Source organism: Patiria miniata, unplaced genomic scaffold (genome assembly GCF_015706575.1).
Source record: "Patiria miniata isolate m_02_andy unplaced genomic scaffold, ASM1570657v1 HiC_scaffold_9, whole genome shotgun sequence".
Classification (NCBI taxonomy): domain Eukaryota; kingdom Metazoa; phylum Echinodermata; class Asteroidea; order Valvatida; family Asterinidae; genus Patiria; species Patiria miniata.
In genome coordinates, this window is record NW_024037076.1 from 15,713,456 (window position 1) to 15,727,780 (window position 14,325).

At 40.9% G+C, this 14,325-nt stretch overlaps 1 protein-coding gene across 1 annotated transcript in view; it reads left to right on the top strand.

Annotated features, from left to right (window-relative positions):
- Positions 1–1,825: 1,825 nt before the first annotated feature.
- The window catches only part of LOC119721049 (complement C3-like), a 61,157-nt gene continuing 48,657 nt past the window's right edge, over positions 1,826–14,325 (top strand). The window contains exon 1 of the mRNA XM_038190920.1: positions 1,826–2,166. Within this exon, the coding sequence (XP_038046848.1) occupies positions 2,111–2,166 (56 nt within the window). The 5' untranslated portion in view covers positions 1,826–2,110. The remainder of the gene's footprint in view (positions 2,167–14,325) is intronic.

Below are 14,325 nucleotides of genomic sequence, written 5' to 3' on the forward strand. Positions count from 1 at the left end.
GTGAATTTGATTGTGGGATGAAAAGAAATTACAAAACTCTATGAATGTGTTAAATGTGTCTTTATCCTGTGTCCAAATAAGAAAGATGTCATCCATGCATCTCCACCAGCTAGTTTAGAGGGTTGCACGGGGTCTGTGATAGAATATTATTATCTTATATATGTAACCATTCTGATATAACTGAAACCACGACTCTATTTACCCTCAACCTATCCTGTGTAGCAATTAAATTTCATTGAAAAGCAGCGAAATTTCGGACGTAAAGCCAATTGTATGAAAATATTGCCTGTCAATTCATGTGGATAGCTCATCATAGAATGTTACTTTTTCCACTTCTGTTCATTCTGATAAAAATGTAGCCCCGAAATGTTATCATACACCCACTTTAACATGTGGTTTTGGTTTTGAACTCGCTCAAACTAATGTTGATGTTCACTTCGTGACCAATGACACGATGGGTTTACGAGCAGCACGTGCGGCAAGCAGCCCCAATAACCTTGGACCAACTTATTTCCCAAGGTAACTGGCCTCCCCAATAGTTGCCTGTACAGATGTTTATTCAACTAGGGGGTACTTGGCCGTACCATGGAGGAATATGCGCCGATTCCAACTCTCCCGGATGTCATTTCAAGGCTCTGCATGGGTTTATCGTTAAATGTTGCTGCATGGGATTTCCCCTAACATAAGGTAGGGTCCGGGGTCTTGACACGAGGAAAACCTTGATTTCCACGAAATTCGGCATTTGACGCCATGTTTAAAACGAACTTTTTTTAAGTAGTTCAAAGGGAATATACTCTATAGATCACTCGTAGAAAGTAGCATGCTTTTTAAAATGATGAAAATGTCAATACGCTTTGTTTAATATTGGATTAAATAAAGCAGGTTCACCAAATCAAGAATGGATCAAAATGGCTTCTTTAGAGATGATGCTGAACTCATACACGCCCAGGGATGCGAGAGCCACTATATACAAAATACTTTTTAGAAAAAAAAATATACCGCAAACTGTTTTTCTGTGAAGTATGAAACATGATTTGTTGAGGTTTTTGTGAAGACTATAATGCAACGATGGAGGAAGGAAAAGTGGACCCCAACATATACCTTTAATGTGTGTTAGTGTTTGAGTCGGTTAAATTGAAATGATGCAAATCATTACTCTGTAACTATAACCCAAGGGCAGGCGCGGTTCTAGAACCAATATTTGGGGGGGGGGGGGGCTATAGCACGGTGGATCAAGAATATTTTTCAGGGAGGCGTGCTGAAATGTTGACCGGTTATTTTTTCCAGACACTTAGGCCTCCGAAAATCAATAGGTGGTGGGGGGGGGGGGGGGCTCATGCCATATTTTCAATGGGGAGCGCCAATAAAATCCTAAAATCATTCACAATATATTAACTAAAACACCCTTGTCACGGCTATTTCTTCTTTAGGGGAGACCGTTCGCATGTACATCACAATCATTCTTTTTGCTAATGCAATTCGTTTTTTACGGAATTTATTTATTTTGGGGGGGCTAGACAAAATTTTTGGGGGGCTAAAGCCCCCCCCCAGCCCCCCCCCCCCCCCCCCCCCCCCCCCCTAGAACCGCGCCTGCCCAAGGGGCTTTATGAAACATCAAATCATAATATCTGCAGCATTGTACAGTTCAACAAGTTACGGTTTTTCTGTATTACATATTTTTCCCCACGGTATTTGTGTTGCTGTTTCAAGGCGACGTATTTTGCCATGGGTCTCATTATATTCCCCTCCGAGAGCATTTACAGCCCCTTTCATTAACTTGGTACAGCCCAAGATTTTCCCGGAAGATCCGGGAAAGATCACGACCCATAGGCGATGTGCCTGCACTTCGATGGCATAGACCGCAGCTGCTTTGCGTTTACCAGTGTTGTTACCACAGCGCAGTAGGCCGGTGAACACTTTGTTACGCTGAGCTGTTGAGGGGATAATTCGTGCTTACAGTGATCGAGGCACGCAACGACGCCAAGTCTCAGCTCTTCTTGCTTTGATCATAGGGTCTGCTGAAGATTAAAAGTCACATTGAAAAGCTTCGAATAAAAATCGTTCGGACCCTACGTGGACCTGAACCAAGACAGGAAGGACACGTATCATCATGCAAGCCTTCCTGATTTTCTTTGCAGCCTTGCAGATGCTGGTTACTGCACAAGCGTAAGTAGAATATGTGTTCAATATCTGATATGGTGGCAACGTTTAACTTTTTTGTATGCATGTTTTGCAGGCTGTTTTACACTACTGAGCAAGGTCACAAATAATATTACGAACAAATTAATCTAACCCCCATAATATCATTAAAAGAAAAGAAATCAAATTTGGCAAACAATTTTTTTATAAGGAAATAAATATGTGCCTGGTAGGTTATAAGTGGCTTGGACGCTGATAGCGGTGCATTTAGCTCTTTTGGTCAAAAAGTCAAAAACAAGTGTCACGCGCGCAATTAAAGGCTGCGGCGAAACTTAAAATTTCGGGACATTTGTCTCCAACAAACAACAATACTATGAAGAAAACACTGTAAAACGTAGTAATAGAGTTCAAAAAAAGAATTTAATCAAATAAACAATTAAACCAAATAAGCTAGAAAATAAACAAATCAAAATGTTAAATGAAAAGTAAACAAATAAACACTTAACTGGGTATGAATCAAGTAAACGGAATAACGAGGAACAAAATTAAACCCAAAAGAAAACACCAAGAAATACCAAACAAATAATGTTATACAATCTCCTCTGAATAAATCATGTGATTTTCACTGGTCTTCAACTCTTCAATTTAATTCCTCAAATCAAACTTTCCAAATCAAATCTCCAAATAATACTTCAGGTCAAATCTTCAATCAATACTTTAAATCAAATCTTCAATCAACACTTCAAATAAGATCTTGACACTTCAACTCAAATATTCAATTCAATACTTAACAAAGTATGGTGGGCCATCCATGGGTGGGCCCACCAATATATTCGCGAATCACGCGTTGCTGGCTCCTCCGGTTGGTTTCCGGCTGTCCCTTGGACTTGGATGTCTTTATTAAAACCCTCCAGAGAGCGGGCAGCTCTCCTACTCAGATGCAACAAGCAGGCGCGCCGTGTGGCTTGGGGTAGGGTCTTTCTTGGGATCGCGAGCATCAACATCGGCCGATCAGGCTATGCCAGATAACGCCTTACTCTGGCGCACTGACCCTGAGCTATCTGAAATTTATAATTTCAAAACCTAAAACTTCTACATTCTGCAACAATAATCACTGTAACTATAAACAGCATATTGGTCAACCAAATCATAAAAATAACCGTCATATGCACAGACATAACAATTTCTGACCTCATCCTTCATAAAATTCCACTGACTTAATATAAAATTATCAATTCTCAAACCATGATTCAGTGACATAATCTACATTTAAATCGACTGATAAGTAATTCAACTTGAATTACTTATCTGAGTTTTTCATTAGAATTGAATTCTAATGAAAAACTCAGAAAGTCATATATGACGTCATAAGAATAACTACATGTACGCACATCGGTGCTAATTGAAACTAGTCTCAGTAGCGTTCTTTCGTTTTAGACAACCCACAAATTGTCGGTGATTCGGATTAAGAGGGCTCATAACAAAGACGAGACAATGAAATGCTGGTTTGTAACCCAACGAATTATGGTTACGTCAGACGGAAATGCCATTCAATCACGTACTCCTTCTTACTGGCAACAAAGGCCCTCGCTCAGCTTCCCAACACGGACTCAATGTAAAGCACTTAACGGGCTTGCGGCAAAACCACTGTGGATCAAACCACTTTCTTGTAGGGAACAACACAATTTCATTGGTTTAAGTCCCAATTATTGCAGACAATTTTTTTTACACGGTTTATGTAGGTTTGTTTTGTATAGGGAGAAGATAAAATAATGCTGTACAATTTAGTGACCACATTCCCAAAACATAATTCAATATATCATATTTTCAATTCCTTCCATTCGTCTTTTGCCTGCCCTCCCCTTATATAGAAAGACCAAAGTTTGCAATGAAGGCACGTGTTATAGAAAACAATTGAACAGATGACAGGTCAGGATGATTGACGAGTCAGAAAAACTCAACCGGTTACCACGGGCGTCGCCAGGACTTTTTAGATGGGAAAAGCACTAGCCTTGTTCAATGCGGTCTCTCGGCTTTTTGTCGGAGGGAGATAATCGGGCCCTGCACCCACAATCAACGCGGTTACGTGCGTGTACGACCCTTGTCCGTACGAACGGCTAACACAACCAGCAAGCACACACACGTGAGTACGGACTGTACGCATGGTGTAATAAGGCAGTAAATGTACATGTACATGTAGGCCTACTGTGTTCTGCGTGTGGGTGTATACGTATGCATGGCTGTTGTACGAGTACACGTACGTGTGTGTACATGTACATTGTACGTGCGTACGTGCAAGCATAGCCTCGCTGTATGGTACAAGTTACTTTCTCACTAGCAGCGTACGGGCATCGATATGTGCACGCAAATATGCCTTGCCAAGTTGATTAGGGATTTTCTTATCGGCGAATTTTTTTTATCGGCGAATCGATAAGCCCAACGCCTTGGTCAAGGCTAGAAAAGCACTGGAAATGTTGGGGGGGGGGGGGGGAGCTTTGACGCACGCTGTTCATAAACGTTTATATACGAATTTATGTACAAAAAACATTTTATGATCCGCTCGGCAGTTCCAACTGCTAAACATACATGAAATTAACATTCATAAAAACCTAAGACAGTTTACCGATTCCTATTGGTCGAGAGCCCGTCACGTGGCCAGTTTTAAACGGTTGAAAAAAAAATTTGCAATAATGTTTTAAAAGTCTACATATCGATTATATGAAATGCCTTTGTATGTACTCGCATGTTGTGGTCACGTGACGCCAACGTGTTCCTGACAAATGCAAACCGATCAATTTGAATTGTATGTTAATCACTGGAAATATTGGTATGTGAAATATTTTAGTTATGGTTTTCAGTATACTATTACTATGATAAACACAAATAATGAGGCAGAGCAGTCGGGGTTGTAGCGGCGTGACTACGGTTAAGCTGCTAGGGCACTTTTGTGAAAAATGGCTCTGTATAAGAATCAAGGGGCATTTTTTGGCAACTTCGTCCCCAGTGCTTACTTTATTTCCAACCTCGTTTCCAATAGTAAGCCCTGGAAAGGAAACTTTTTTCCTGTATCCAGACTCGATACCGCATTTGGATAGTAATGAATTTATATCGTGTTCTTAGTGTTGTTATTTACAACTTGCATTACGTGTTTTTACGATCATTGTAATAATAACGTCCACGCCTTCTCAAAAATACACCTTCCTTTCCAAATTGCTCATATTAATATGAAATGTGATACTGCATATTGGCGGGAAAAGATTGTAACATTTTAACTTCGAAAACAATCTTGTTTTCGTAACTCACGGCGCGACGAATTGATTGTGTTTTTACCCCAGAAACCGCATACAAAACAAACGCTAATGTAACGCACGGGCAGGCACCAGACTGTATTCCTCATTTGTAAACGTGTCCAAAAATCGTTCACATGCGAATGATTCAATACCAGGGTGAAAGAGCAGGTAGTGGTGGGCGCGCACTGCTCGATGCCTTGGGGACGAGGTAACATTTTTTGGTGAAAGCCGAAAAGCCTAGTTCCCAACTTTTACCCCAAAATGCACCTTGATTCTTAAATAGAGCCTTTTTTCAGAAATCCCACTAGACTAAATTGCCCTGGCAGCTTAGTCACGCTGCTGCTGCTCCGACTCCTCTGTCTAATGTTTAGTTGTAGGAACTGCCGAAAGGATCATAAAATGTTTTTTTTTTATTTGTATATACATGTAAACGTTTATGAACAGCGTCTCCAAGCGTCAAATCTTGTTCCCCCAACCGAGCGCTTTTCCCCTCTATAGAAATATAAATCCTGGCGACGCCCATGGTAACCGATTGAGTTTTTCTGACTCGTCAATCGTCCTGACCTGTCATCTGTGTAATTGTTTTCTATAGCACATGCCTTCATGGAGAACTTTGGTCTTTCTATATAAGGGGAGGGCAGGCAAAAGACGAATGGAAGGAATGGAAAGTAAGATATTGCATTAGGTTTTTGGGAATATGGTCACTATATTGTACAGCGTTATTTTATTTTCTCCCTATATTTATATAAAACAAAAATTCATAACCGTGTTAAAAAAAAACGTGTTTGCAATAATTGCAACTTAAACCAATGAAATTGTGTTGTTCCCTACAAGAAAGTGGTTTGATCCACACGGCTTTACATTGAGCCCGTGTTGGGAAGCTTAACGAGGGCCTTTGTTGCCCGTCTGACGACTTTTAATTCGTTCGGTCGAAACTTCGAGTCACGGAAAGTTGGGTTACAAATGCAGCATTTCATTGGCCCGTCTTTGTTATGAGCCCTCTTAATCCGAATCACCGACAATTTGTGGGTTGTCTAAAATGAAAGAACGCTAGTAGATCATTAATCAAACGTCAATTTTCTCAACAAAATATTAACAAAATTCGCTGAAATCAAGAATTTGGTATCTATAGTAACGAATAAAACTACTCACGGTAGATCGAGCAGATGTACCACCTCAAAAGTGGAAATTTCTGGTTCCAAACTCAACGGTTCTGGCGCGACCGCGATCGCAAAGTCCTCTGCCCTTCGTGCGCTTTCTGCAGCATTCCAAAGCCAGTGGGTGAAGCGCTATTTGCATAAAAATTACTCGCTTTCACTTTCTGCTTGGACTGTTATAATAGTGAATGACAGTCTAATTAAAATCATGGTACTTGGTGCACTGTCTTTTTCAAAAAAAAGTGGTATTTTGGCATCAATTTCCATCGCTGGTCGGCTGACCAGAAACAAAACTTTTTTCTTTCTTTTTTTTACAAACTACCCCCAATTTACCATTTTAATTGGTCTGCATTTTGTTTGCAATCTCTTACACGCCTATGAACGGGTACAAGCCAGCTAGACTAGTTCCCTGACCTTACACATTCCCAGACGACTATTAACTGCTCCATTTCATCTTCAGAACCAGAATACAGGGAACATGATTGTTTTGCTTGGTTTCTGCCGCATCTACGAATACAAAACTTCAAACACGCCAGTGTAACAATATTTGCTATACAATACTAGCCCCCAAATACATCCATTTCTGAAAATTACAACAAAAAAGCACAAGTTGTATTTACCCTGCCTATGTGCATCCGCTGATAGTACGTGCTAAAAATCCACCCTCGTATATGAATTTGTTAACCTCTGTGCGGGCTCGTTTCCGGGCAAGAATCCCCGTAAAAAGGCTCCTTTTTTCGACGTTTCGAGTCATAGTTTGATAACCATGCGGTCTTTTTCAATGGGGTTAAACGGTTCTGTACAATTTAACTCTTTCTCTTTCTCATGGTACAGTCGACTCTCGTTAGTACAAACTCTGTTAATACAAAATTCTGGTTATAACAAACATAAAGCCTTGGTCCCGATTGTGCATTTATGTGCACAATGAATGGGACTGATGTTCCTCTTAATACAAAATTCTGATATAACAAACAATTTGGCTAGGTCCGATCGAGTTTGTTATAACGAGACTCGACTGTATATGTTATTTTTTGTTATCTTGAAAAAAATCCACGTACTTTCGGCTTTGAAAATGTGAACTTTTCAGCATTTTCCTGTGTAAACGCACCGATTGAGCGCCCTCGCGTCGACTCTTTTTACTGTAACTCCTGAGTAGAGTATCGAATTGTGCGGGGTTAAACGGAATCGAATAGCTTAGCTCGTCCTCTTTCCTTACATGTAACACTTGTTATGATTCTTAATCTTAAAATTAATGTGGCCTGACGTTGCGAACTTAACAAGTTCTTCTTCAGAGGCTAAAACAGAAATGACAGAGGTACATACATTAACATGGGGGTGCACACAAACATGCAGGGCTGAAAGAAGAAACACAAAAGGAGGATTAGGTGTGAAAGGTGTGGAAAGATGCAGGGGAGGGTGGATGAGAGAACAAAGAAACAAAGGGAGATGGCAAACCACAAGGGGTCTTGTTTAACAGGGGAGGGACCAGAAAGGGGAAGGATCAAAGGTCACAGGGAGTGGGAACGGACAAAGAGTGTGAGAGTGAAGGGATGATGTGGGGGGGGAACAGTATTGAGGTGGAAAGGGATGAAAGATGGGGGTAGATGGGTAAACACAAACAAGGAAGACCAGATGGATTATCTGTAACAGAAGACAATGGAGGAAGAAAAGGATTAGTCATTTCCAAGTTGGATGTTGAGACCATGTGGTTGAATAGTTCGAAGACTATTCATCCACACTTTCTCTCTGCTGAGGCGAACTGAGTCCTTGCGATGGCCAAGAGATTCAATGCCCTGCAAAATCATATCAGAAATGGAGTGGTTAGGCAGGTTGAAGTGATGACCAACAGGGGTGTCAAACCACGCGTTTCGTGGTTTTGGACTCTGTTCATCACCCGTTTTTCAGGACACGTTTTCTCCAATTCTACTTTAGATAAGACATTTAAAAACTATCCATTTGTAAATCAGTTATCTGGCATTAAAACTGTGGTCTTTTTAGGAGTTAATTTCATTTTAAATAATGTAATTTTGGATCTGAATACTGTTCACTTCAAGGCAGTTATAGGAATTTGTGATGGAAAGAACGTGCACTTGTTTATTGGGCTTTACCATTTTGTTTGTGGCGAGGATATCTACATATATGCATATATGTATATGCATGTACACGTTAGTGTATACGTCACATTTCTTGAAGAATGCAAAAATGAAATAAGATGTTTATATCAAGTTTGACAAAATCGGACGAGAAGTTGTACTATAATAAGCCATACCTTTACATGGATATGTGCAGAAACCTATATGTACATTGTCATGTATAGGTTTGTTTTAACCATTTTATGAATGGAATGTGCCGGGCCACATTTTAGGGTCGAACGCACAGCCACACAGGGCCAGCGTTAATCTGATTATGTAGCCCTGGACCTCTGTGTGGTACTCTGCGCGCCAGATTTAAACTGTAAAATTAAGTGAACAAAAGTGGGGGTAACAAATTCCAGCGGGCGGGCGGCGGCGGCGGGTGAGTGAGTGAGTGAGATTGGCACGTGCGCGGCGCGTATTGCGCGATGGATGTTGCGCAGAACGCAGTGGTGCAGGAATTAAGTGTTCACAACCGTTTAGGTTTATATCAACAGTTTAAAGTTGCAGTAGATCATATGCAGCTATCCCAAGAGTAAGTGACCAAATTATTGCTAAAAATCTTTCTTAGTCATGGCACTCAGCTCCATGTGGACATGTTTATTCTGGCATGCTGTTATTTTGAAGCAAACAACAATAGAAGGTCCAAAGTTGAGTCAGTTTGTTTTGGAAATTTCCAATAGCAGTTGGTTTGTTATTGGGCGAATCCGTGAATGGGTGCGCGTAAGCGTTGGCACGACGCGCACACACGCGCGGAATATTGAGGTGCGGATCCAGAGGGGTAGGGGTTGGGGGTCTTACACCCGCCCCCCCCCCCCCCCACCCCGCTGCTCTGAGTCTGACACACACAACTTAAATAATATCAATAATAATTACCTATGTGTCCGCATGTCCTCAACTACAACAATCGGACATAAAAACAATCTGACGGGCATGAACCACCCCCCCCCCCCGCAAAAAATTCTGGATCCGCCTCTATGAAATTAACGGGTTCAGTGCGTGACATCGTGTATGTGGTTGAATGAGAACGTGTTCAGGCGCAATTCAAAATATGACTCGGCAACTTTTGAATTGAAATCGAGATCCTAGATTATTGTTTTCTTGGAATATTCACAGTCGTGTTGTGCATCGAGTCGGGTCTACCAGGCCAAACCGACCCTAAACAATATAGATATATACCGAATCCGAACCGAAACCGATCTGAACTCCCTAAACCGACCTGACCCGACCCGACAACAAATCAAGGAACACCGATCTGAAACCGAACCGCCCCCCCCCCCCCACCCCAAAAAACCCGAATATCTTACTTGGTAAATTGTGTCCGCTTTTTGTGCCTGAAGTTAACGGCGTCGTGTGAAAATCGTGGTCTCTCAGTTACTGAATCACATACCGTACGGTACTCACAAAGGGACCTACTGCAGTACTGGTGGGCCTACATGTTATAGCCCGTGCATGATAGACTTTAAACCATAGTATTTCCGTGGTACCGGGAATAGTAACTCTTCAGTATTACACCGTGTGAATCTCGGCCAACAGAAATTGGTAAACTGTTTATGAATTGTATTTCAAACAATTTTCAATACAATTTTGAACAAGATGTCAAACAAAGAATCCGCTTTCGATAAGTTGTTGAATGTTTTACTTTAAAAAAAAAAAAAATTATTTGAGGATCACAATAATTCAGGCGTGTCTTTTTGTGTGTCATAGGCGCAAAGCAATCCAGACTAAAAACATCATTTCAGAGAATTGAAGACGTTCAAACTAAAAAAAACAAGTTTAGTTTTCCTCAGTAATAAACTATACATGTACAAATTGAAATTAAAAATCTGTTACGTGAATATATTTCGAATATGCTGAAGAGCACGGTTATAATTGCAACTTTAAAATGCAGTGCATCAGGGGAAAGACAATTTGTCTACACACATTCGAACACAAAAGGTATGCGAAAACGCTTACTTAAGGCAGAAATGGAATGCTACATTATTTTCAGTCGGAACTGATCGTCGAAAAAATGCCCTTTGAAGAAGTGTTTTTGATTAAATAAACTGTTTCAAGTACCGAATAAAGAAAGTAAACAAAGAAGAGTAAGTAAATAAATATTTTCAAATGATTCAAGATATATTATTAAATAAGGGAATAAATGTGTGCTCCAGATGTTTTTATCACTCTGTTTAAGACCGCTTAGAGTCTTGGTGCTGATAATTACCCGAGCCGGAGGCGAGGATAATTATCAGTACCCAGACTCTAAGCGGTCTTAAACAGAGTGATAAATACCGACCGAGCACACATTTATTCCCATTCATAAATACCTTTTCGGTAAAAAAAAAATCAAATAATTCGTTCAAAAAATCCCGGTTTTGTTCAACAAGTTCACTTCATGCTTTTTGAAACATCCTTCTAGCAAAATAATGGAGTGTTCAGCTGGCGAGTAAGATGTAAACAACCCTTTTATGGAGATTGACGCGCGCGTAGCATGTTCTGCGCGATGTCGCGCAGAACGCACCTGGGGCGTTGCGTTTTGAATTTAGAACTATAAAATTCTGACTCGCTGGTAGTGTTGCGCACGCCTACGTGATGATTGTGAACGTTCATCCAATGAAATGGTAAGAGGCACTGGATTTTTAGGAGTCCACATTTTATGTGACACTGGAAAAGTGTTTAAGACCGACTCGGGGCCAATTTCATAGAGCTGCTTAAGCACAAAATTTGCTTAAGCACAAAAACGTCTTGCTTAATAAAATCAGGTTACCGGCCAAAACATCATGCAATTGTTATGCTAAGTAAACAACAGCTAAATACCAGTCACAAGCAATTTACATCACATGGAGTTTTGGCCGGTAACCTAATTTTACTAAGCAATGTTTCTTCGTGCTTAAGCAAATTTTCTGCTTAAGCAGCTCTATGAAATTGGGCTCAGCTAGCCATGTCTTTTCCGCTTAAGACCAGCCACGTGACGGGCTCTCGACCAATAGGAATAGCTTAACCGTTATGAACAGTTCGTTTTAATTATTTTATTATCGCCTGTACAGCTTAATTTGTTACTTTTAAAAAGGGGCAAGCTTTTAAATGTTTCCGGTTTTTGTTTTTAACATACTGATTATTGTTCAGCATATCAGACGGTGAGATTTTTTTTTAAATAAACAAGAAAGGGAGCTGCCTAGGTGTATTATAATAATTTCTTTGACAGTTGAACAAAGAAATTGACTGTCATTTAAATGTCTTCAGTTCGGTCAAATTCTGAGTAAACTGTGTTTGTCTCGGTCTTAAGACAAATATAAACAGTGGGAAAGTCTATATAAAATGTGACGGAGATTATTGTTCGACCCCCTCATCCTGCCAAATCTTCCAACCTTACCGCATTCTATTCAACCCTTTACGATGCATTTTTTTTACCAAGCCTCAGCAAGAAACGAATGAGACCAAAATACATGCCAACAAAAGTGACAAGTGTTTTCATTGTCATGCCGTGATGAATCATTCTCTGCAACATGAGTACCTCCGAGAATGGCATCCCATGGGGGAAATGATTAGATCTGTCATGTCTAGACAGTATAAACAATGCTGGTACGACCATTGCGAGATTTCGCCTGAATGATTGACCTATGATCTGTCCCCGCGAGAAACCATCACCACTATAAACAACCCTGCCAGAGAATGTTCCCAACTCAAATCCCCCTGTTGGGTTCCGGGGGGAACCGAAGTGACAAAAATGAAGGAAAACGAAACAGACTGGTGCAGATCGAGGCAAAAAAAGATGTAGCTAGGATGAACCTAAGGCCAAAAAAAAAAGTCTCCGGTTTCTGGTATGGAGCTTGCCCAAAAAGTGGTGCGGCGACGCGGCTTTTTTTTTTTTAACCTGATTTTTTTTTGCTTCAAATGTCGGCTGATGACTGCAAATGGTGCCCGACTAAACTTAGTGCAAATATATGGGAGTCCAGAGAGGCCACATAAAGCTTATTCTCGACCATAACCCAATCTAACCCAAACACGTCAAACCAGTGAGTTTGGCGGTTTTGAGACATCATCTTTCATTGAAAAAAATAACTTTTTCACTTTGCCGACGCGCATGGCATACCAGAAACCGGAGACTTTTTTTTTTTGGCCTAAGCGTTATGTTTATGCATAACGCTAGGAAACTCACAATAGTAAAACTGGCATATTTTTTTTTCAGATACGAAAATGTCTATAATGTATTCAATATTGAAGTATTATACTAATACAGTATGAAGTACAGACCTATAATGCACCAAATGATAAACAATTACTAGGGACCGAATTGCCTCCCCGAAGCCGCTCTGTGATAGTTACCGCTGTTCTAGCTACGTGACTTCAATCATTACGGTCGACTTTGCCTGGGCTTGTCAAGATTGCAAACTTGAAAAAGATCCGAATTATGGCGTAGATATGTAATTTTCCTAATTATCCTTCTTCTAGTCATGCAGTTTCCACTTTTGAGATATGGCGGACACAATAGGGCGCTGTTTGACATATGACACACCTCTAGCCCGTACCCCAAATATGGGAAATGCTATTCAACAGTTAGAATCATGACGCGGTATTTGTGTGCAAAATGCATGCTGGTGTGCGCGTTTAGCGTTGCGCGTAGCGCGTACTGTTCCAAAGAGCCGCGCTACAGCGTTGGGTTCAAACATTTTCGTGAAGGGGTCGTTTGGAAGAGAGAAATACATTTTCCTCCAGTTTTGTATTAAAAAAACAAATATATAAAATGACAAGGATCTATATGTCAGTTATATAAAACAAATAAAGTGGCTTTAAATTGTGGAAGGGAGGAATATTATCGCTCGGTAAAATCTGGACTTTTCCAGTTCACTCGGCTTCGCCTCGTGAAATGGAAAAGTCCAGATTTTACCTTGCGATAATATTCCTCCCATTCCACGCTGAGCCACTCAATATTTGTATACCATGAAATGTGGACTCATTGGTAGTATTGCGCACGCGTGAGTACGACACTGTGCTATTTTTAGGATCATTTCGGGAGAGTGACCTGTGGATTCGGCGGATAATTGAGCACGTTACAGTGCACGTTACATGAGCACGCTACATGCTCATGTGTCCACTGTGCTTACTTTTCCTCGGGCTGTGTTCTGAAGTCTACACAGTCCATCAATACTAGGGAGGGACACCCATTGATCTCTATTAGAATGTGTTATGTAACACTTCCTGTGGGTCAAGCCATTCCATCATTGCAAGCATTCTGATTTGTGTTCCCAGTGTCATGTGTGTGTTTTCATGAGGAAATAAATACAAAGAACGAACTCCTTGCTCACTCGTGGTCTTTTTGGTTATTGGGAGTTGCGCGCGCCACGAAAATTCATGGATTCGACTGGTACCCTGCAAATAACGCATACAAAATAAGATCTTACATGCACCAGTACAACACCAAACTTAGCACACAAGTAAAGTTGGCGAAAATGTACACCACTGCGCAATTTTGCACATCCGTGTTGAAGCGAAATTTCCCTCTCGGAGAAGCTAGCACGCCGGAGAACTGAGTGAGACCGCGACACCGGTGTCACGGTCTCACTTCTCCGGCGTGCCAGCTTCTCCGGGTGTATTTGGCGGATAATTGAGCACGTTACAGTGCGC